The sequence below is a fragment of the Halichoerus grypus genome, chromosome 2 (assembly GCF_964656455.1).
Source record: "Halichoerus grypus chromosome 2, mHalGry1.hap1.1, whole genome shotgun sequence".
Lineage (NCBI taxonomy): Eukaryota > Metazoa > Chordata > Mammalia > Carnivora > Phocidae > Halichoerus > Halichoerus grypus.
In genome coordinates, this window is record NC_135713.1 from 186,961,738 (window position 1) to 186,985,272 (window position 23,535).

The following is a 23,535-nucleotide window of genomic DNA, read 5'->3' on the forward strand; positions in this document are numbered from 1 at the left end:
GCCTTCGGCTCAGGTCATGGTACCAGGGTTCCTGTGATCGAGCTCAAGACCTGCTCTGTGGGAAGCCTGCTTCTCCCTCTCCCACTCCCCCTGCTTGTGTTCCCTCTCTCGCTCTCTCTCTCTGTCAAATAAATAAATAAAATCTTTAAAAAAAAGAAAAAAAGAAAAACAGATCTTGTGGTCATGGGAAATTGCAGGTAATCCACAATATTTAATTACATATTTTGTTTTTTGAAACTGATGTTAAACTATGATAATTGTAGTATTTGGAACATTAATTGCTTGGGAATTTGGTCTCTGAATTAAATAGCAGAATAGTATAGAATACTGTTCTACTTACAGATTATTGTTCAATTTATGAGCTATTGCTAGTAAATGAAATTATTTAATTAACTTATATACTGTAATACTAAGCACAAATATACATAGATATGTAGCTAATTGCAACATTTTTTTTTTAAGATTTTATTTATCCATTCGACAGAGAGAGGCACAGTGAGAGAGGGAACACAAGCAGGAGGAGCGGGAGAGGGAGAAGCAGGCTTCCCGCTGAGCGGGGAGCCCGACGTGGGGCTTGATCCCAGGACCCTGGGATCATGACCTGAGCTGAAGGCAGACGCTTAACAACTGAGCCACCCAGGTACCCTAATTGCAACATTATATTAAGATGTTTTGTGTTTTGATCATGGTAGAGCTGTAACTAACAGCTTAAATAAAAATAAGTTCCTCCATAAGAAATAAAGGAATTATACTCAATGACTTGCATAATAACAAACTCTATACAAGTTAGAATGTTTCTAATTTAAATTTTATTAATATTAATAAATAACAAATTAAATAAAATTTAGCAAATATTAATATTTAGATATCAAAGACATTTTGCCATAAATACAATACTTTAAAAATAACAGTGCATATTTTTCACTTTTGTACATATCTATAAGAAAGCCTTTCGAGGGCTAAACTATTTTTTTTTTAAGTCTCTGGTTACTTGAAGAATTTTCTGGAATTATATTTGCTCTCTTGATGAAAAAAAACTGTGTTCTTGGTACTTCAGCACTTTTTATTTTAACCTAGAGAAGACTATCCAATACAGCTGTCTTTCAGGTCATCTTTCCTATCTTAGTGATGTTTCAATAAAGCAAGGAGCATATGTCCATAACCTGATTTCTTACAGGTTTCACCGCTACCTGCTAGTGGAATTGAAAAGAAATCTGTAATCTTATAATTGAGTACTATTCACTTAAAGACATTGACTCTCAGGTAATAATCACACAAAGAGGTAAAGGTTTGTTTTTTATTAACATAAGATGGTTCTCCCAGTTGCATCTTTCCCTGCACACCTCATGCTTGCTCTAATCTCCACTTAAGGTGGATGACTATCCTGGCAATAAAACCTTTGTTCTTATCGGAAGAACAGGAAGAATGAACTAAAACATCAAAGCATTGGAAAAGTGTGAAATAAGGTGTCTACTGTTCATGCTATGGAGAGCAGCCTGATAAGCAACCACTTGAACTTCTGGAATGATTAAACCACTTCCCGAATACAGTAATTTACTGCCTGCATTGTGAATACGATAAAGAAGTTGAGGGATCAGAAGGGCATGAGAAGGAATTATCAAAAAAAGTGTTAAGGATAGATGTTCCATGGTTTCTTAAGGTATAGAGTATTTATCACAAGATATAAACATTAAATTAGTTTCTAAGAAAAGAAGTGTCCTTAGTTTATTAGTATGGTGTGTGTGTGTTCAGAAACAACGGTAAGATAAATATAATGATGTGTCATGCGGCTTGCTTCCTAGTAGAAGTAAAAATCAGCCTCAAATGAAAGTCAAAGGAGACCAAGGGAATCACTATCAAAAGGAAAAAAAGAGCTAGAAGACCAGGTCAATCTTTAATCTAGGAGAAGAGATCGGATAAATTATCTGACCTGTTAGCAGCTCACGTTGTTATGTTATGACTGTTCTGAAGTTGGTTAGAAGTGGACAATCTCCTAGTAATTTTAGGCTATGCATTTTGCCAATACTCCTTCTTTGGTGGTACTATGAGTGTCTATTCTGTCACTTAAACATTGATACCAGTAATAACAATATGTGCTTTTGAACAAGTTAATCTCCCTCTTAAACATTTGATATCACACTTTATTCCTGATGACAAATGCATTTGGCAAAAAACAAAACAAAACAAAAACAAACAAACAAAAAAAAACTGGGCTGCTGAATTGAGGAAATTGCAAGTTTGGTTTCAGTGTTTTTATCTATTGATAACTGAATTAAGAACTTGTCAGTTTACTTTTTATTGGTAGCAAGACGATATCCTTTATCTACTGCACCCAAAGAATGAATTTGATTTTTTTATGTTCCAAATTTTGGGAGAGGGTGAGATAATAATCTCACAATTATCCAGGATAATATAATAATATGTTTAAAAAATTTTATAGCAGCAGTCATGTCCGTTCAAGTGTATAAGGAGATTCAAAATCTGGGCCAAAAACATGTTAAGTTAAACCATGCTTCTTTTGTAAACCACTGTGGGGACTTAGATAATTCAAGGAAACTTCACAAAGCCAAATTTCTTTCTCTAAGAGAATGAAACAGTGTCTATTGAGTGAAATACTGAAAATATTCAGTTTACATTAAAATTTTTACTTTTTCCTCTACTTTTCTTCACCCTCCCCCAAATAATCTAATGGGTACACTGTTAACTTGGAATCACCAGTGTTTTGATAAATAAATGGATTAGGCTTTCCAGAGCATGTACAGGAAAAAGAGTGAAAGAGGGAGAAAGAAAGGCTAAAATCAAGGTATTATTTTGTATTCTGGTATCTGCCAATTTTTAATCTTTATAATTTAATTGTGGGTGAATTCTTAAAATGAGAGGAAGAAAATGAAACCGGGAGAAAAGCAAGAACTTTGTTTCTGCATGAATATGCAAATACTAAACTCTAGAGAAAAAAATTCCTGCCACCGATGAAATTATAGTTGGACGATTCATCAGGGAAAGGTAGTTAATTTCTGATATTTTAAAAACTAAGGTAAGTGCTTTTGCTACTGAAATATAGTAACATTTTGTTATCACAATTTATATTTTTCTCAAAATTTTCACTCTTCCTGAATCCTATTAAACTCTTGGCAAACACTTGAGAATTTCCCACAAATTACACAATTTACATCCCACTTCTGTGGGTTATTTCTATATTTTCTAGTGCTCCTTTCCTTCCTCAGCTGCAGAGGTGAGTTAAGTCAAGGGCTTAGGAAAAGAAAGCCAGCCTCTGAGAAGTCCAGTGGGAATGGGTATGCCTTCAGCAGAAATAAAATGATCAAACCCAAGGAGAAGAAAATGGGAGATCCAGGAGGGCCCCAGCATGATTTCAGCCCCATGAGACACTATTGGTTTCTATTTTAATAGTAAAAGCGGTGGGTAAATGTTAATCAGACTGAAATAGTCCTGGAGCTTCTTTGGAATCCATTTACTGGAGTGAAACCCCACTCTCTCAGGGCGGCCCTCACCATGCATGCTGCTTCCGGGTTCCTTCGAGTCCCGCTCTTTAAGATAGGGAGGAAAGCTTTAGGAAGAAGTGCAAATTATCTGTGAAGATTGTTCTGACAGCAGAATGGGTACTTTCTTTCATTTTATATTCTCCCTTATTTGCGACATTTTACTCTAATCTCCAGGAAGGAATAAAAGATGACTTAATTGTATTAAGACAACATATGCTTTCCTCTATTTATAGACTTCTGTCTTAAAGAAGGAAATGTGTATGTGTGTGTGTGTTTGTATGTATATAGATATACAGACATACTTATATATGTATGAATATGTATATACACACATCCTTTGGTTTTTGATCTGTTAGTTCATGTAAAACATCAACAAAATATAATGTTCTATGCCAAAAAGGTGGTAAAAAAATGTGATTTATATCTACACATTCCAAAGCATCATATTGCAGATCTTTATCAAGCATTCTAGGTTATGTCTATACAACCTAAGCAAAGCGAACAGATAGATACAAGCCATTTAGTGAATTTGAGTCACCTCTACTTACAAAACAGAATTTCCTCTTGCTTCAAACATCCACACATACAGGTTGGCCCCCGATTCTTGGACACTAATGCTCTATTTAGTTGGGTGTTAGGTTTACCAAAATCTGGAGAGACACAGCTTGTTTTCTGGAGAAATCTCAAAACACTCTTGGGTTTGCCTGTAATTTTTATATTAATAATGGTGCAAGCAGTTGCTTCTAAAATTCTGTGCAGCTTTGGAGTTGTTAGGTTATTTAGGTGATAAAAAGTCCCATGGATGCTATTCTTTGAGTGTGGAAAAGTAGAACTCTTCCAATTGTTTGTTCGGTGAGGTATTCTCTAAATGCAAGGCTTTCTGAGTATTTAGGTAGAGAGAGTATTCATGGTCAAATACAAGACCTCTTTATGGAAGTTTGCCTGAGCGTGCACAAGATGGAACAAATTCAGAAAGCTTCTGTCGTCTTCATCACGGTCTCCTGTATGCCACACACAGGAGTGGACAGTAGGGAAAAGAAAATGACCGTTAAATTTTCAAATATATGATTTATTTGGAATAAAATGTTCCAATTTTCCCTAAAAATAGGTAACAGAAGACTAGTTAGTGATCTTTATTTACTAAGTCAGACATTAACCACCCAAATCAGGGAACTATATAAGAGCACTGAATAAGAAGTCAGAGGAAAAGGATGCTGGTCCATGCTTTACTGCCTCTAACTCTATGATCTTGGGCAAGTCAAGTAATGTCTCTAAGCCTTAGTTTTCTCATCTGTAAAATAGGGTTGATTATCATGTTGGCTAACTAATAAAACTATACAATAATATGTGTTGAAACTAAACAATATAGGGCATTATTATGATGATTAGGATAGTTGGTAAGTGAGCAAGTGAACATTTTGCTGTGCAAAACTGGAACTGGTTCCTTTCAGGGCAGACTCTTCAACTTTAGGTTTTCCATTGAAATCCATACAAGACTTAAAAAGTAGCAAAACCAAGAGCTAAATATATCTCATGGAAAAATAAACAAAAATGTCTGCTTCTTCTATTCTTGGTTTAGAAATAAAAGTCTACATGGAATTAGCGCTGTTTTAAGTGGAGACTAGAATGCATTTTAGTCACACCTGTGCACCGTCTACACACACACTCACTCACCGGACATAACTGCCTGCAGCATTTCCATTATAACACATGCAAATGCATTCGCCACACTCTGCAGGAAGTTATTTCTCTCCATGGGAGTGCTAAAGACTTTACAGACTTTTTGCATCATTTTAACTGCCCAATCCATGCAGTATAGTTCTTTCTCACACACCTGATTTAGATATAAGAAGAGTAATGGTAAAGCTTCATGTGAAGAAAACTGTAGAATTTGAAAATGGTATTGACAATGATGGTTTATGACTTTACATAATTTATTACACATGACATCATATTGAGTTTATAAGTGGGAAATGCTCTTACATCTAATTCTCCTTTCCTTTCAAATGGTACAATTTTAGTGGAAAAAAAGTGTGATGTAAATAAAAGCTCTGTCCAAGATTATCATGGCATATTATTCATTAATGTAAGAACTAATATTTCAAATAATTGTTAAACATATCAAAAATAAGACTTCTGCTCATTCATTCATTCAGTTATTATTTATTGAGCAGATGCTAAGAGCTGGAGAAACAATGGTTAAGCCATAAAAACAGGGCCTCTATTTTCCAGAAATCCAATAAGGGTGACAAACAGGCAATTTTAATAGGCAAGAGAACTATGGTCTTATCAACTCTCCACCTTCAGAGTTGTAGGGAATATTTATCTATTATTTAAAAGATAAAATATTTAGGGATGCCTAGGTGGCTCAGATGGTTGGGCGTCTGCCTTTAGCTTAGGTCATGATCCCAGGATCCTGGGATCAAGCCCTGTGTCTGGGCTCTCTGCTCAGCAGGGAATCTGCTCCTCCCTCTCCCTCTCCCCCCCGCTCCCCCCGCTGGTGCTCTCTCTCTCTCCCCTCTCTCGCTCACGCTCTCAAATAAATAAATAAAATCTTTAAAAAATAAAATAAAGGACAAAATATTTAAAGATTACATGTTAATAGTTAAAGCTGGCCAAAAGGAAAAAGGTTTATTTACTAACATTCTAAATGGCCAATTTAATTCACATAGCCAAATAATATACAGCATGAAAATAAACCCTATAGTAGTGTAACATTTAGTTATAATGTAAACCTGACAGGAAAGATTTGTTGACTATGTATTATGTGTAAGGCACTGTTCCAGGCACTATGAAAGAAATAAGTCACTCAGGCGCCCCTAATGTTTTATTTTGAAAAACATTTTAACTATACAAAAGTGGAGATAATAGTATAGTGAACTTCTAATATCCATTCCCCAGCTTCAGCAATTACCAATCTTGTCTCCTCTCTACTACCATTTACTTTCACATCCTCTCCCTGCTGCCCAATGATTATTTTGAAGCAAATCATAAAAGCTGTTTTTAATGGAATTTTAAAAAAAGAATATAACTCAGCAGAGCTGTATAATGAAAATATGGACATTAAGTGGGGAGAGGTTAATATAAGGAATGATTCCAAGTATGATCTTATATTATATATATTTAAAAATTTTTAAATATACATAAAATATACGCTTAAATACTTATTCTTTCAAAATGTTTTGAACATATTTCAGTTCCTTCAGGACAGCTCCCTGGTAGGTCAACTATAATGTTAAACAACTTGCTAGAGAAAAACTTGGTTTTTACTTACCAAAGCCAAAAAGACTATCAGCTTTGCCAGTTCAATGGCCCGTCCATTCACAGCTTTACTAGCCATGAAAGTGAAACAGATGTTGTTCCCACTTAGGATTAGGAGACGTGCATTATTCTCTAGAAGCCACTCACGGGGAACCACTTTTATTAGAGGAAGAACAGTTATTTAGTGAGAAATTACATAATAGCTCTAGTAAACATCATTAAGTACATGCAGTATTATATTACCTTATTGGAAATACAACTAGAGCCAAGGGAAAAGCACAGAAAAAGTGCTTTAGTTTTGTAATTACTGCATTCAACCAGAGATAGAGATTACTGCCAAGTTATAGTGGCTTTTACAAATGTCCTAGCAATATAGTCAAAGCATTTCTCCTACACATATATCAAAAGGCAAGGTAGTCTAATTCTGTATAAGGAAAGAAACCTTATAAACTTTAGAATCTAAAGGATTCTGCAGGAATGGAAAAAATTTTTTTCCATCTGTGCCAGCAGGAGAGGGCTTTCTTCTTATACAACCTAGGAGGTTGTTTGTGAGAATTTGCAAAATGGAAATAACTGAGCTATTTAAATGTGAAACTTTCAAATAATAATAAATATATATTTATTGGCAATTGGAGGAAAGGAAGTTGATTATATGCATTCTCTTCAAACATATACCAAACTCTTTAAATATTTTAGAACATTTAGTGATTTCGAATAGGCAATTCATTTGTTACCTATAGAATTATCCTTACAATTTTATAACTGTATTCTAAGAATATATTTCTACTACTCTGTGTGGTAAATATGTACTTTTACCTGATAGTTCATCTACAAGACTGATAACATCATCTGCTGTCCACTCTTTGGTGCTTGTGTCATACAGTAATTTAATAGCATCAGCCAAACCTTTCAGACTGGATTCATCTGTAGGTCCTTCTATCATTTTCTGCCAAACCACCTGTCCTGGATAATTGAAACAAAAACTAGGCTATGACAGAACAGTTGGCTTTGTAATAAAGACTTCATGGATTGTTTAAAAAGGAAACTGGATTGCATTATAGAATCCCATTTGCTTATATATGCTACTTTCATAATGAAAAGTCAATTCCAGGGGCGCCTGGGTGGCTCAGTCGTTAAGCGTCTGCCTTCGGCTCAGGTCATGATCCCAGGGTCCTGGGATCGAGCCCCGCATCGGGCTCCCTGCTCAGCGGGAAGCCTGCTTCTCTCTCTCCCACTCCCCCTGATTGTGTTCCCTCTCTCGCTGTGTCTCTATCAAATAAATAAATAAAATCTTAAAAAAAAAAAAAAAGTCAATTCTGATAACAGTATAAGTGTGACTGTCTCTGACTGATGTGATGCAGTTTAGCAACAATTGCTACATGAAATAAAGAAAAGGTAGTTTCGCCAAGTAGAATAGTGCTTCTAGTTCAAAGATAATGCTATGCCTGTAACAAAAATTATAATAGGGGCTTCTGGGTGGCTCAGTCGGTTAAGTGTATGCCTTCGGCTCAGGTCATGATTGGGCCCTCTGCTCAGCGGGGAGCCTGCTTCTCCCTCCCCCACCACCCCGCTTGTGCTTTTCTCTCTTTGTCAAATAAATAAATAAAATCTTTTAAAAAATTATAATAGGCAATTGATGTAATCGTACTAAAATCAAATGAAATCTATCGATATCCTTCCAAAAAGAGAACATGCTGTATTTGAGTATCTTCCAAATGTTAAATATATCAAAACACAGTAATCCAGCCAATTTTTGAATATTTACCTATGACCAATTCTCTTTGTGAATTACACAAAACAAAATTTGATCCCAGATCGGCTTCCTGCTGCTACTTTAAACTGGTTACCTCCTGACATAGGCAATGTGAACCAAAGAACTGTACGCTAATTTTAACATTAATCTAAGCAAAACTTAATTAGAAAGGCAAAAAAATGCACATAATCATACTATGCACCCAAAATTAAGTAAAACATCAATTTAACTACTACTGTGCTTTACAGACACTATTATTCCCTTCCAGCAGCAAACATAATCTTGAGGTAAGGTAATGTTTAGAAATGAAAAGTAGTGGGCGCCTGGGTGGCTCAGTTGGTTAAGCGACTGCCTTCGGCTCAGGTCATGATCCTGGAGTCCCTGGATCGAGTCCCGCATCGGGCTCCCTGCTCAGCGGGGAGTCTGCTTCTCCCTCTGACCCTCCCCCCTCTCATGTGCTTGCTCTCTCTCATTCTCTCTCTCTCAAATAAATAAATAAAAAATCTTTAAAAAAAAAAAAAAAAAAAAAGAAATGAAAAGTAGTGATTTTTAGGTATACCAGAGATGATAGGAATATATTTGGTAATGGCCTGCAGTCTTGAAGTTTAAGTTATGCATAAGCTAATGTAGTGTACATCTATGAAATCATGAAACACAGTTTAATCATTAGGAATGAGGAAACTGAGCAGGTACAAAAAGATATGTTTCCTAAAGTAGAGGTAATTAACGTTTTGTAACATACATCCCTAAAAAATGTATGCTCACCATCTTGAGGAGATATTGGTCCAAAGATGATATACAATAATCTTGCCTGATTCACCATTGGCCATGGTTTTAATATACGTGTCAACCAAAAAGCAGAATCACTTTGATGTGTCCAGTGATCAAGCAGGACGCTCCTACAGAACAGTCTGATCCTTAACTCCAGTTTTCGGGCACTTCCTATGAACACAAAAGAATTGTAAACCATTCTTCCTAGAAAGGCTGATGTGCACATTGGATATGCACACAGTGGATGTGGTCAGTGATAGACATCTGTAATATACTTTGTACGGAAAGTATTATTTCATTTTCCTCTGTAAAAATTTTAGATTATCAAGGGACTATTTTTTAAACAATTTTATTGAGATATACTTTACACCTCATACAATCCGGTGGTTTCAGTATATTCCCAGATGTGTACAGCGAGCACCAAGTCCATTTAGAACATTTTCATCACCTCAGAAAGAAATCCTGTTCTCTTAGCTATCACCCCCCATCCCTCCATTCTTTACCATCCCTAGACTTATGCAACCAATAATCTACCCTCTGTCTCTAAAGATTTCCTTTTTCTGGACTTCATACGAATGAAATCATATAGTATGTGGTCTTTTGTGACTGATTTCTTTCACTTAGCACGTTTTCAAGTTTCATCCATGTTATGGCATCTATCAGTACTTCCTTCATTTTTATGGCCAAATAATATTCCATGGCATAGATATACCTCATTTTGTTTATCCATTCACCCGCTGATAGACATTTGGGTTGTATCCACCTTTTGGCTCTTACAAATAATGCTGTTATTAAGATTTGTGTACCAGTTTCTGTGTGGCCATATGTTTTCATTTCTCTTTCGGATATACCTAGGAGTGGAATTTCTGGGTCATACAGTAACTCTAAGTTTAGTCATTTGAGGAACTGCTAGACTACTTTCCAAAGTGGCTGCACCATCTTACATCCCGACCAGCAATGTATGAAGGTTCCAATTTCTCCATATTTTCACCAATACTTGTTGTTATCTGACTTTTTGATTTTAGCCGTCCTAGTGGGTATGAAGTAGTACCCTGAGTTTGTTTGTCTTTTTTAACAGACTTATTGAAATATATATAATTTACATACCAAAAAATTCACTCATTTAAAGTGTATAATTCAATAGTTTACAATCTATAATATTATTGGGGTGCCTGGCTGGCTCAGTCAGAAGAGCATGTGACTCTTGAAGTTGAAGTTGTGGGTTCATGCCCCATGTCAGGTGTAGAGATTACTTAAATAAACTTAAAAAAATCTATTATATTATTAATTTTTAAAAATTGTGGTAAATATATTTATTTATACATATATAGATATATATAACACAAAGTTTGCCATCTTAATCATTTTTAAAGTGTACGATACAGTGGCATCACTTAATTCACAATGCTGTTCAACCATCACAACTGTTTATTTCCAAAACTCTTTATCACCTCAAACAGAAACTCTATAACCATTAAGCAATAACTCCCCATTTCCCTCTGCCCCAGTTCCTGATAACCTCAAATCTGCTTTCTGTTTTAATGAATTTGCCTGTTTGAGATACCTCAGTTAAGTGGAATCACAATATTTGTCCTTTGTTGTCTGACTTATTTCACTTAGCATGTTTTCCAAGTTCATCCATTTTAGCATGCATCAAAGGTTCTTTCCTTTTTATAGCTGAAAAATATTCCATTGTATGAAGAGACCACATTTTGTTTATCCATTCATCTATTCTTTGATGAACACCTGGGTTGTTCCCAATTTTTGGCTATTGTGAATAATGCTGCTGTGAACATTGGCACATAAGTATCTTTCCAAGTCCCAGCTCTCAACACCCTTAGGAATAGCTAGGAGTGGGGCACCTGGGTGGCTCGGTCGTTAAGCGTCTGCTTCGGCTCAGGTCGTGATCCCAGGGTCCTGGGATCGAGCCCCACATTGGGCTCCCTGCTAGGCGGGAGGCCTACTTCTCCCTCTCCCTCTCCCCCTGCTTGTGTTCCCTCTCTCACTGTGTCTCTCTCTGTCAAATAAATAAATAAAATCTTAAAAAAAAAAAAAAAGAATAGCTAGGAGTGGAATTGCTTGGTCATATGATAATTCTATGTTTAGCTTTTTGAGAAATGGTCAAGTTGTTTTCCATAGTGGTGGCACCATTTTACATTTTTATACCATTTATGTTCTACTTACTTGTAGATAAGACAAGAGTAAATAGAAAGTCCACCAATGATCTAAGGCCGTATGAAGTAAGTACCCCTTGATGTATTAAGCCAAGTAACACAGCAACCGGAAAGGCTTTACAGAGAAAGTCTGGCAAATTGGGTCTTAAAAGATGAAGAGAGATGGTATTTTAGAAAAAAAAAAAATGAATAAAAGACATGAAGTAGAAATGTGTAAGAGATATGTGACACAGTGAGGAAAGTGATAAAGACCACTCTATGTCAAACTGATACAGAGAATAATGGGGAATAAATTTGAAAAAGTAGATTGGGATGAGAATGTGAAGGCCAGTATAAACAGTTTGGACTTTATTTTGATGACATTGGGCAGCCAATAAAAGGTTTGGAACATGATAAATCAATTTTGTTATTGTTTCATTGGGCTTCTAATCTGCTTTTTTGATCCATAATTTGTTTCATAATGAAATATCTCAAGCTGTCAGAAAAGCAAAGATACTATAACAAATATTGTGTACCAGTCACTTAGCTTTGTCAAAGCTTTACTTTTTGCTATATTTGCTTCAGATTTTTTTTTTAAGATTTTATTTATTTCTTTGACAGAGAGAGACATGGGGAGAAAGGGAACACAAGCAGGGGGAGTGGGAGAGGGAGAAACAGGCTTCCCGCAGAGCAGGGAGCCCGATGCGGGGCTCGATCCCAGGACCCTGGGATCATGACCCGAGCCGAAGGCAGACACTTAACGGCTGAGCCACCCAGGTGCCCCTATTTGCTTCAGATTTTTTAAAAAATAAATAAAACATGGGGCGCCTGAGGGGCTCAGTCGTTAAGCGTCTGCCTTCGGCTTGGGTCATGATCCCAGGGTCCTGGGATCGAGCCCCGCATCGGGCTCCCTGCTCTGCGGGAAGCCTGCTTCTCCCTCTCCCACTCCCCCTGCTTGTGTTCCCTCTCTCGCTGTGTCTCTCTCTGTCAAAGAAATGAATAAAATCTTATAAATAAATAAATAAATAAATAAATAAATCAAACAAACAAACATAGGTAGGGTTACAGCTTCTTGTATATCACTCCCAATCCTCTTCCCCTTCATCCTTGGAGGTAATTACCATCTTGAATTTGGGTTTTGACCCTCTTGTACTAGTCAGGGTTCTCCAGAAAAATAGAACAAACAGGATGTGTATATATACATGGAGAAGAATTTATTTTGAGGAATTAGCTCACGAGATTGTGGAGGCTTGGCAATCCAAAATCTGCAGGGTATGCTGGCAGACTATAGAGACCAGAGAAAAGTTTCAGTTCAAATCCAAAGGCAGTCTGCTGGTAGAATTTTTTCTTGGTTGGGAGGTCAGTCTTTATCTATTAAGGCCTTCAAGTGATTGATGAGCCCTACCCATGTTATGGAGGGTAATCTGCTTTACTTAAAGTTTACTGATTTAAGTGTTAATCTCATCTAAGAAATAACTTCAGAGAAACATCTAGAATAAAGTTTGATTAAATATCTGGGTACTGTGGCCCAGCCAAGTTGACATACAAACTTAACTATCACATCTCCCAACTAAATTCTTACATTTTTTAATATATGTATATTAACCATAAAGAATACATAGAATCATTTTACATGTTTTTAATTGGTATATAAATAGTATCATGTGGAAAATATCCTTTGGTTACCTTTTTCTCAACTTACATTTTGAGATTTATCCATATTAATATATGTGGCTTTAGTTCATTCATTTTAACTACAATGGTTTTAACTGTATGGATACTTAATTCATTTATCCATTCTCCTGACGATGGGCATTTATTTAGATTGTTTGCAGTTTTTCATGGTTACATGCTGTAATGCTCATTCTTATACAGGTCTCCTTATGCACACTGTGGAAGTATCTCAGAGTGAAATTGCTAGATTGTAGGATTCCATAATTTTAAAAATACGAAGTATTTCATATATATATATATATATATATATAAAGGTTTAAAGAATACTATAATGAACACCTTTGTATCCTCCATCCATTCTTAATTAATAAAATATTATTAATACAGCTGAGCCCTCTGAATACTTCTTTCTCTAATCACATGCCATGTTCGCCTCACAATCTAATTCAGTGTTTATCATCCCCTTACATTTCTTTGTCCTTTTACTACATATGGATGTCATGATTTTCTTTTAAATATACTTTTGAACTCTGCTTTTTTCTTTTTTTTTTTTTAAAGATTTTATTTATTTATTTGACAGAGAGAGACACAGCGAGAGAGGGAACACAAGCAGGGGGAGTGGGAGAAGGAGAAGCAGGCTTCCCACCGAGCAGGGAGCCCGATGCGGGGCTCGATCCCAGGACCCTGGGATCATGACCTGAGCCGAAGGCAGACGCTGAACGACTGAGCCACCCAGGCACCCCGCTTTTTTTCTATTTTAATATCTGTATAATATTATCTGTGAATTGTAGTTTTTTTACCTGGTTTGCTGCAGACAACGGTCTGCATCTTGCGGGAGAGATTAGTCAGCTCACATAAGAAGATATATACACGATGGCACTCGAGTTCATCCCAACCTGCTGTTAAGGTCTGAGAATAATAAAATAAAGGAAACATTACGGATGTCCAGACCATCAAATCAAAATGTAAGTCACTGCTAGCTTATGAGCATAACTGCTGTAGCACATGATTGAGGTGATGCGCAACTTTTATCCATTATGGAATGTTCAGATTAATAAGAAAATTTACATAAACAAATCCTAGAAATGCTCCAAAACCCAGTTTCTTTTTGGTTGTAAAGGGAGTATCCTTTCAAATGGTACCAAATCCTGAACTCTGACAGTGTGGGTAAAGTAACAAAGGCCAAAATCCTAGAACACAACATTAGATATCTGACTCACAATCATACTGTGGTTTAGTTTTCAACAGAATCCCTTTGAGGTCCTCTAGTTACCATTTATGATATTGCTTACAAATGATAATGATCTCATCTTTTGGTTTTTTTGTTTTTTTTTTTAAAGATTTTATTTATTTATTTGACAGAGAGACATAGCGAGAGCAGAAACACAAGCAGGGGGAGTGGGAGAGGGAGAAGCAGGCTTCCCGCAGAGCAGGGAGCCCGATGCGGGGCTCGATCCCAGGACCCTGGGATCATGACCTGAGCAGAAGGCAGACGCTTAACGACTGAGCCACCCAGGCGCCCGATAATGATCTCATCTTAATGTGACAATTATGAGCATTTACTAATAACATTTTGATGTGAACAAGCAAAAATTTTTTAGTAGGACAAAGTTTAATAATTATCTTTGAGCCAACCAGAATGTACAGTTAAACATACATGAAAAGGAAATTCAAATGGTACGCCACTCTAGTTAGACTTTGAAAAGGTTGATTAATCATATAAATTTTTCTTAAAACAGTTGAACTGGATTTTAGTAGTTTAAGAATTAATCTCATTCTCTGTGGAAGGACATAGAAGAAACTGCTAACAACAGTTACTTCTGTTGAAGTCAACTCAGTGGACCAGAGACAGGCCTTGATGGTAGAGTTACTTTTCATTTTATACAAGTTTGTACCTTTTGAATTTTATATAAATATATGTGTTTATATTACCTGTCCTTCCTCCCCCAAAAGCAAAAATCTATCTTAGAAGAGGGATGGTAGGAAGGCAAAAATGTACCTGTAAAAACATGCCATAACATGGTAATCCTAAACATTGGATAGGAGCTGCACAGCCATTGAATTTAAAACAGGAAACCTGTAAAGAGAACAACTATTAATTCCTCTTTTTCAGTGGAACTGTACAACGACTGGACATTGAAATTTAATGGAAATATGCAAGAATTTTTCAGTATTAATTGAAAATAACTAAAATGCTAAATAATTAGCATTGTGTTACATAGGTAAGATCACAAAAGAAATATAAAACAGTCTATCTTAAAGGAGTTCATAAATACATGCATGTGAAATTATTTTGATCATTCAGGTTAGAATATACATAAATGTTAAAATGACTAAATATACACTGTATCAGATACTGTGAAAGCAGAAACAAGATAAATTTGGGAATGATCAAAACAGCTTCTGAAGCATGTGAAAAAAGCATTGTCTTAAAGTAGGATTCAAATATAAGAAATGAGAGGTGATCTGGGTGGCTCAGTCATTAAGCATCTGCCTTCGGCTCAGGTCATGATCTCAGGGTCCTGGGATCGAGCCCCGCATCGGGCTCCCTGCTCGGCGGGAAGCCTGCTTCTCCCTCTCCCACTCCCCCTGCTTGTGTTCCCTCTCTCGCTGTGTCTCTGTCAAATAAATAAAATCTTTTTTTAAAAAAAATATAAGGAATAAAAAAGATAGGAAAGATAGGTGAGGGGAACAATAAGGACAAAATTGTATAGTGGTAGGAATAAAAAGCTTTATGTGGGAAGAAAGATATGACATGCTTAACTGGGCTCAATGTAGTAGGGAGTAAGGTTGCATTGTCAGGAAGAGCCCTAAATACCAGCTACAGACTTTAGACCTTATCTTGCTGAAATTGAGTAGCTACTGAAAGATTTTTTAAGTAAGAAAATTAACTCAATGAAAAGGATGCTTTAGGAAGAATAACCTTGATTCAGCATACAGAATGTCTTGGGAAGTAAAGAAATAGATGCAGAAAGATCATCTGAGAAGCTGCTGTAATAATATAGACCTGAACTCAGTGCAAATGCTGACATGAAAAAAAGCTAATGCATCAGAAACAGTTTGCATACTACTGAGTGTAGAACTGAACCATCAGTGCTGGATGCATGTTTGAGTTTGTACAGTGAAACTCAAAACTTACACAGAGATTATGCCTAAACACATGGATACACATTCAAGTCATAAATCATCATAAACATTTTATTTTATTTTTAAAATGTTTTAAAGATTTATTTATTTTAGAGAGAGTTAGAGAGAGAGTGTGTGCATGTGTGCGTGGGAGGGTAGAGGCAGAGGGAGAGGGAGAGAGAATCTCAAGCAGACTCCCCGTTGAGCGCCGAGCCTGGTACAGAGCTCAGTCCCACGACCCTGAGATCATGACCTGAGCTGAAACCAACAGTCAGACGCTTAACCAACTGAGCCACCCAGACGCTCTCAAAAGTTTTGTTATTTTAATATTAAAAATACTTTCCTATGTTTTCATACATTTATAAACAGTAAGATTAACATTCAGAAATTATTTCATTTTAATAAAATATCTAAAACACTTTAAAACAGCCTCAGGACTCTCATGTAGGATAAAAAATACTTTTATACTCTGATAAATCTAATAAACTTGAATGATATTCTTAGGTATACATAAAAATTGTTTTATGATAAGTAAAAGACTACTACATTTGGTGTTTTATAATCTCTGGGTACTTGGTATAGTATTAGATTATCATCAATCAATTATTAGTACTAATTCATGAAATTCTAATAATTGAAGATGGATCTAAAATGAGTGTAAGATATTAATAAAAAATATCTTTACTAGAAATCAAGACTGTGAACCAACTGAGAAGTGTGATCTTACTTCTGCCAGTATCTTGTGAATGTACTTTAGTCTTTCCCTCGTGGGTAGCAGCAACGTACATCTTTTAAATAGCAGACCTGAGAATGTAAAGAGACACATGAAAAAAATGACAATACAATTAATGTAAGAGTACCTGTAAAGTACAGCATAACATTTCCTTGAAAGTCAAGTATGGTAAATCACAGTGGACTGTGAGCTGATATGGTTCTGAAGAGGAAGTTTGGGAGCAAGGGTACCAAACACTTACAATATATGGTGTTTACCAAGTAACTGTGATGTCCACTAAGTGGTATAAAATCTTACAGAAATGATGAAATTGATGTTATAAGACAGATATTGAAAGTATTTAGATTTAAAAAGATATAACAACAGACACAAAGATACACTAGTGGAACTGTCTCTTTATTCTATAGAAAACAGATTCTAATAGTTCTTGAAATTAACATGTTCACAAAGGAAAATGCTTTAAGAGCTTTTAATGTAAAACATGGAAAGAATGAGAAAAGCGATTTTGTATTCCTTTCTCCATATAAAATTTTTTTAAAATCGTAAGTACTTAAAATTTCAGAGGTTAGAAGTTATTTTCACTCACAGAAAGTATCCAGTTTGGATGAAATATCCATTTCTTCCTTCAAAGATATCCTTTTATGGGGCATACATGTTAAGAATGTATAGAATTTTGTGTTCAGATATTTTAAAAAAGAAAAAAAACCAGTGTGACATATAACTTGAACTACAGTGACAGAAGTGTATGATTTGTTTCCTCTAACTTCATGTGTTCTGTTTTCCTAAAATGGCAATACATTGTTAACATTCCTATAAGGGCAATGTTTTCCTTACACTAAAAATAAGATATATGGTAGGAAAATAAATACCTGAATATCATGAATTTCTCCATTTTTATCTTCTCTGCATTTACTTTTTTTTTTTTTAACATATATGATAGCTGCTTTATATAATTCTGTAGAATCTATGGGAATCCAATTTATTTTTAGAAGTTGCTATGTTTGGACAACACATGACCAGAATTGAGTTTGAATATAAGCCCTCCTTATTTTTGTACATAAAAAGACATTTTCAGTGTTTGGTTTTTAAACTGAGTTCTTTTCCTTTCATGTTTTGGCATCCAGTCCCATGGCAGATCATAGCTGGGGAAGTGTAAGCTATAATTGCATGCTGGTTGCTTTTTCTAATGTAAAACTCCTATTTTTAAGGATTGCAATTTACCATAAAAACCAATACTGGCTGACTTATTTATTTTTTTAACACAGGTGCTCTGCTATACCCTTTAGAGACCAACTTTTAAAATTTCTTCCTACTAAAATAGAGTCAGATGTAATGTTCTTTTCACACTGGCCATCTGCGCTGTCTTGTATGAAGAAGCAAATTAAAATTTTTAATCTTCAGAGCACAGAATTCTGAAAATGTTATTTTAATGTCTGAAAACAAGAACGGATCAGATAGGAATGGCAACATGAGAAAATGGTAAGTACATCAAACATTTACCTAAAGAATCAGTCATAAGCCAGGTGTCTGCACCAAAACTAAATGGAAGGTTGAAATCATTACATGAATAAAACTGTTTTTAAAAGCTGGCTATTAAGATCAATACATATTTGTATTTTTCACTGAATTATCCAAATAATTATCTTAATGCTTTTTTGCTTCTTTGAGCGACTGAGTCTTGGTCAGGGAGAAAAAAAAAATTCTTTCAGGTCAAAACCAAAAAATAAGCTCTTTTACTGTACCACTTATTCTACAACTAAGGATGTTTGAAAAAAGATATTTACAATGACATGTAGCAAAAAGTCTTGCTATATTCTATTACAGGCTTTACTAAGTCTAATCACAAATACTGAAACCAATAACACTGTAATCAGATTACATACCTTTCATTTAATCTTATTAATCTAAATATAATAGTAATTTTATTAATATTATCAAATATACTTTTATGTATTTACACATGGATATAGTCTTATTTTATTATCTTAAAGCTAGGCATCGTTGGGCTACTAAAAGGTAATAATTATTTAACTTCACTATTATGCCTTTATTTAAAAATTGAAAACATCACCTTAATTTTTGGTTTTATTGCTATGCTTCAGTTAATTATAAGGTAGTTTCATAATTAAACTGGTGCCACTAGTCAAGTCAAAATTAGAATTTTATTTCAGCACAAAATTAGAATCTTATTTCAGCACATCAATGAATGGGGTGAAAGACATAGATGATTATAAATCAAGGGAAGAGATTATATGGAATTTCCTTTGATAATTTATTATAGCATAATGATTTATTAGTAAATGTGTGGAGTACTTAAGAAAAGCACATTGTTTCTGATAAGAGAATAAGTGATCTTCCACAATAATGTGTTTACATTTCTTTTCAATTTTAAGGACTAGATTATGGTTGAAAGAGAAAAGAAGTTTAGAAATAAAACTCATTAGATCCACAGGAAGTGAAGCATTGAAAATACATCAATTTCACTGGTAAGCCACCTAGACAATAAGCAAAGGTGACACTGTATGCACATGAATCACAAGGACTGATACTTTAAAGTGCATTCTCTCATCTTTAAAGATACGTATAAGGGACTATTATGGGAAAGTCTTCACACTGAAGAATAAAAGCATCATAGAAATAGGTACATTTTAAGAAATATCCCATTTCCCACAGGCCTTACAGAATTGTTTAATAAAATCCCCTTAATTAAGTGTAGTTTTTTACTTGTTACAATTCTCATTACATAAATTACCTAGAGATCTGTAATGTTCCAGTATGGCAGAGTCTTGTCTCTTGCTAGGCAGCTCAAGGTTATGAAAATCCTGTAGTAAAAGTCTTTTGCTTCCTGACGAGGTTGAAATATAATTAATAATGTGCTGGCTGACTGTTTTGGACACCATGCTTAGCATGCTGATATCCTTCACTACCAAAAGAAATATATATACATATATATATGAACAGCTTAATTACAAGAACATCATTATTATTACAATCTATTAACTTATAAGTTAGCTCATTAATAATATACTAAATAATAAAATATATAAAAAAGTGGGGAAACGGGGGAAAATCTTAAAATTGTTTTAAATCTCCTGTTCAATGAATTGGAAATATTTAGGGATGTAACAGTCAAATTACCATGTTGTTATAATTAGAGGCATGCTTTAAAGAGTTTGAGTGTCATACTTTCTTCATTGTACCTCTTACCTAACAATGATGAAACTTTAGAAAATAAACATAATGTAAATACCATTAATATTCTAGCAGAGCCTAAGATGACAAACTAGTTCTTGAGGGGGGGGAAAAATATTCAAGTGTTTATATAGCCTACTCATAGTTCCCAGACCTCACCTGACAAATATCTTAAGATTATTTGGAATATTTCCAATGGCAAGGCTTTAAAATTTCCAAGCGTTGATAAGGGCTGAGAATCTGAGCCAAGGGTGTTGGAAAAAGAGCTGCTGGATCGACGATTACTACGTCTATATTTCTGGTTGGGAATCAAAGTGAAACTGGTATTTACTCTAGATGCCATCCTTTTTCTTATCTCATGAATTTATCCTGGTTAGAAAAATAAAATACAAGAGACAAAGGAGAAAGGAAATTATAGCAACAAAGAGCTGTTTTTTAAAATGAAGAAGTTCATACTTTAATGGGCAATAGCTGTCTATCTATTTACAAAACTTTTTTTTAAGTGAGCTCTACCCCTATCGTGGGGCTCAAACTTATGACCCCAAGATCAAGAGTCACATGCTCTACTGACTCAATCAACCAGGCACCCCTCTATTTACAAAACTTTTAATATAATGTCCAATTTATGGAGTTCCCACCAAGAAGAGTGTATTTATTCATCTCACATGATATTAAATGCTTAAAAGTTTTTTCCCTCTTAGCCAAATATTCTAGATAAAGAATTTTAGTAGAGTAAGAGACATGTATTTGGATGAGATATAGTCTAAGAAAATATACAAAATCTTTAAAAAGTAAAAGATTTGACACAAAAAAACAATATAACAAATTCAAAACATTCAAGATCTGTCAATTAGTATGTTGTTTTTATAATCTTTACCTTCTAAAAAAATATCAAAATATCAATGTACCTTTAAAATTTTGTAGTAAAGTTTTCCTATTTCTTTAAAACTGAATACTGACATTTTCTTTGTTGGAAACAGTAAAAATAGAGATAAGAAATAGAAATTCTAAGTTTAGACCTTTTAAAATTTACGAGTTCTAAAAGATTAAGAAGATTGCAATACTATTACCAATTATGTGCTGTGCTGTATAACACAAATAAACAGTGAAATTAAAGTCTTGTAAAATTAAAAAGACTAGAATAAATAAATGAACAATGATTTTCATCCTAATTCCACTTTTGGTTACTTATAAGTCTTAGGAAGGGCCTACACAACTTGATTTTGAAGTGAACATTTCTTAGACAGAACTTATTAAAATCACTGATAATTTACTTACACCAAAAAATAATTCTTAAAAAAATATTCATAATAGGCAGTGACTTTGTGTCACTATTGCTCCAATTCAGAAAACATTGTCTTTTGTATATGTACATGTACACGTACATGTTACAACTCCAATCTAAGGCTCCCTGTTTCTGAAGTAACAACTAAGACATTTCATCAAAGAGTTACAAATATATCTGACCCAAATGCATTTTCTCCTTTTGTCACAAACTTGCTAAAATCACATTGTTACTTATTCATTTAAAAGGTTACATATCAACTTAAAATTAGTTATACATTCAAAAACATGGCCAAGAAATTTAGTTCTTAGTGAAAAACATACTGAGAACCTCCTTTAAAACAATACCATAGCACTTTGTTTCAGCATTCCATGAGCACTTAAATTAGAAGCTATTTTAAAATAATCAATAAGGGCGCCTGGGTGGCTCAGTCGTTAAGCGTGTGCCTTTGGCTCAGGTCATGTCCCAGGGTCCTGGGATCGAGCCCCGCATCGGGCTCCCTGCTCTGCGGGAAGCCTGCTTCTCCCTCTCCCACTCCCCCTGCTGTGTTCCCTCTCTCGCTATGTCTCTCTCTGTCAAAAAAATAATAAATAAAATCTTAAAAAAAAAAAAATAACCAATAAAATTACACAAGTAACATATCCCATGTCAAAAAGTTTATAAAATACAGCAAAACAAAAAGAAGACAATTAAATTCACTTATAAACACTTTGGTTTATATCATTCCAGAATCATATATATATATATATATATATATACACAACTATATAGAGAATATATATATATATTCTAACAAAAAAAATCACTGTTCATACTATTTTGTAATCTGCTTTTTTCAACTGTAATTGTAAGTAAAACTAATTTCTTTCCATGCCAATAGATACTTCTACAAGGATATATATTTTAAAGGCTGCATGTAAATCCACCAAATGGAAGAATGTTGATTTATTTAATCCATGAGGTTGTTTTTAACTTTTCACAGTAGGCACTTTAAAGCATTTTCATTGTAATAAAATTACAAAACTGGCCTAGGATTTGTCCTGTCTCTGAGGAACGTGTCAAGTGAGACTTGGGTGGGGCCTGTGGGCTCTTCACAGACTCACTGACACCTGGGACCCAGGGGACTTCAGTGTGTCAACCACTGAGTGTGTATATTTAAACCTCCGAGAATTACAACGCATTGGGCCCGTTCTTTTAACACCGAAGTCTCTCTTATAATTCCTTATTTTCCTCACTCAGACCTGGACGCTTTGGGGGGAATGCAGGCTTTTCTGAAAATCCTGAAGGTGTAATCCCAAACTATTTCGGGTTTTCTCCCCCCCTCCCCCAAGAGAACGAGAATCACTGACCAAAATAATAGTAATAAAATGTTTCCATGCCTCCGTTCCACCCTACTCGTTACTGACTGTGAAAGGCTTTGAGGGCCTTCTTGGCTGAACTTCCCCCCGCTTTCAGAGAAAACCGTCCAACAGCAATTCACCGCGATTTCTATTTTGTTCCAACCTAAGAAAACCCTTAAAAGAGACCCACCACATCTGCTCGGGTATTGGCCCCAAACACCTCCAGAGAGGTAAACCAGGGACACCATAAAGCATAAACTGGCCGATACAAGAATCCAACCACATGGTGATGCATTTTTTACCCCCTTCAGTCCATGAAAAGATGAAACTATCTCAAGAAAGTACTGGGGAAAAAAAAAATCTCTTTTTACCACAGATTTTGACAGTTTTCCGGCTAAGGAATCACAGGCAAATGGGATTTAGTTGTTCTGCCCCACCATCCTCAAATTTCTTAATGTTTAAAAAAGAAAATATCTCCTCAAGGTTTTCCCGCCGGCTTGAGGGCGGGTCCAGCTCCAGTCAGCTCCGGAGCTGCGTTCCCGCCTCCCAGGCGCCCCCGTGGCCTCAAGAATATTTTAGAACCCTCCCAGGAGCCCCAGCGGGAAAGAAGCCCCGCCTTCTCACGAATAGCAAGACACGCCCCCCGCTCCCATAGTGCCCTCCTCCCTCATGAATATTTTAGAACCCTCTCAGGAGCCCCCGTAGGAAAGAGACCCCGCCTCCTCATGAATAGTAAAAGCCCGGCAC

At 35.4% G+C, this 23,535-nt stretch overlaps 1 protein-coding gene across 1 annotated transcript; it reads right to left on the reverse strand.

Annotated features, from left to right (window-relative positions):
- Nucleotides 1-880: 880 nt before the first annotated feature.
- FBXO47 (F-box protein 47) lies at nt 881-23,326 on the reverse strand. The gene is made up of 11 exons (XM_036111991.2): nt 23,160-23,326; nt 20,323-20,532; nt 19,724-19,894; nt 16,966-17,042; nt 15,112-15,189; nt 13,913-14,021; nt 9,280-9,456; nt 7,578-7,724; nt 6,775-6,917; nt 5,175-5,334; nt 881-4,501 (listed from the first exon to the last, which is right to left on the reverse strand). The coding sequence occupies exons 2-11, from the start codon at nt 20,504-20,506 to the stop codon at nt 4,389-4,391; spliced, it is 1,359 nt and encodes a 452-aa protein (XP_035967884.2). The 5' UTR covers nt 20,507-20,532; nt 23,160-23,326; the 3' UTR covers nt 881-4,388.
- Between the last annotated feature and the right edge of the window lie 209 nt (nt 23,327-23,535).

Bases quoted from the DNA above. Each gene is read 5' to 3' on its own strand.
- FBXO47 (XM_036111991.2), bottom strand. From the start codon at position 20,506: ATGGCATCTAGAGTAAATACCAGTTTCACTTTGATTCCCAACCAGAAA. The intron at 17,043-19,723 runs GTAATTTATGTA...TTACATTCTCAG, and splicing joins GGAACATTACAGATCTCTAG to GTCTGCTATTTAAAAGATGT. The intron at 9,457-13,912 runs GTAAAAAAACTA...TTGTGTTCATAG, and splicing joins CGTTGTCTGCAGCAAACCAG to GAAGTGCCCGAAAACTGGAG.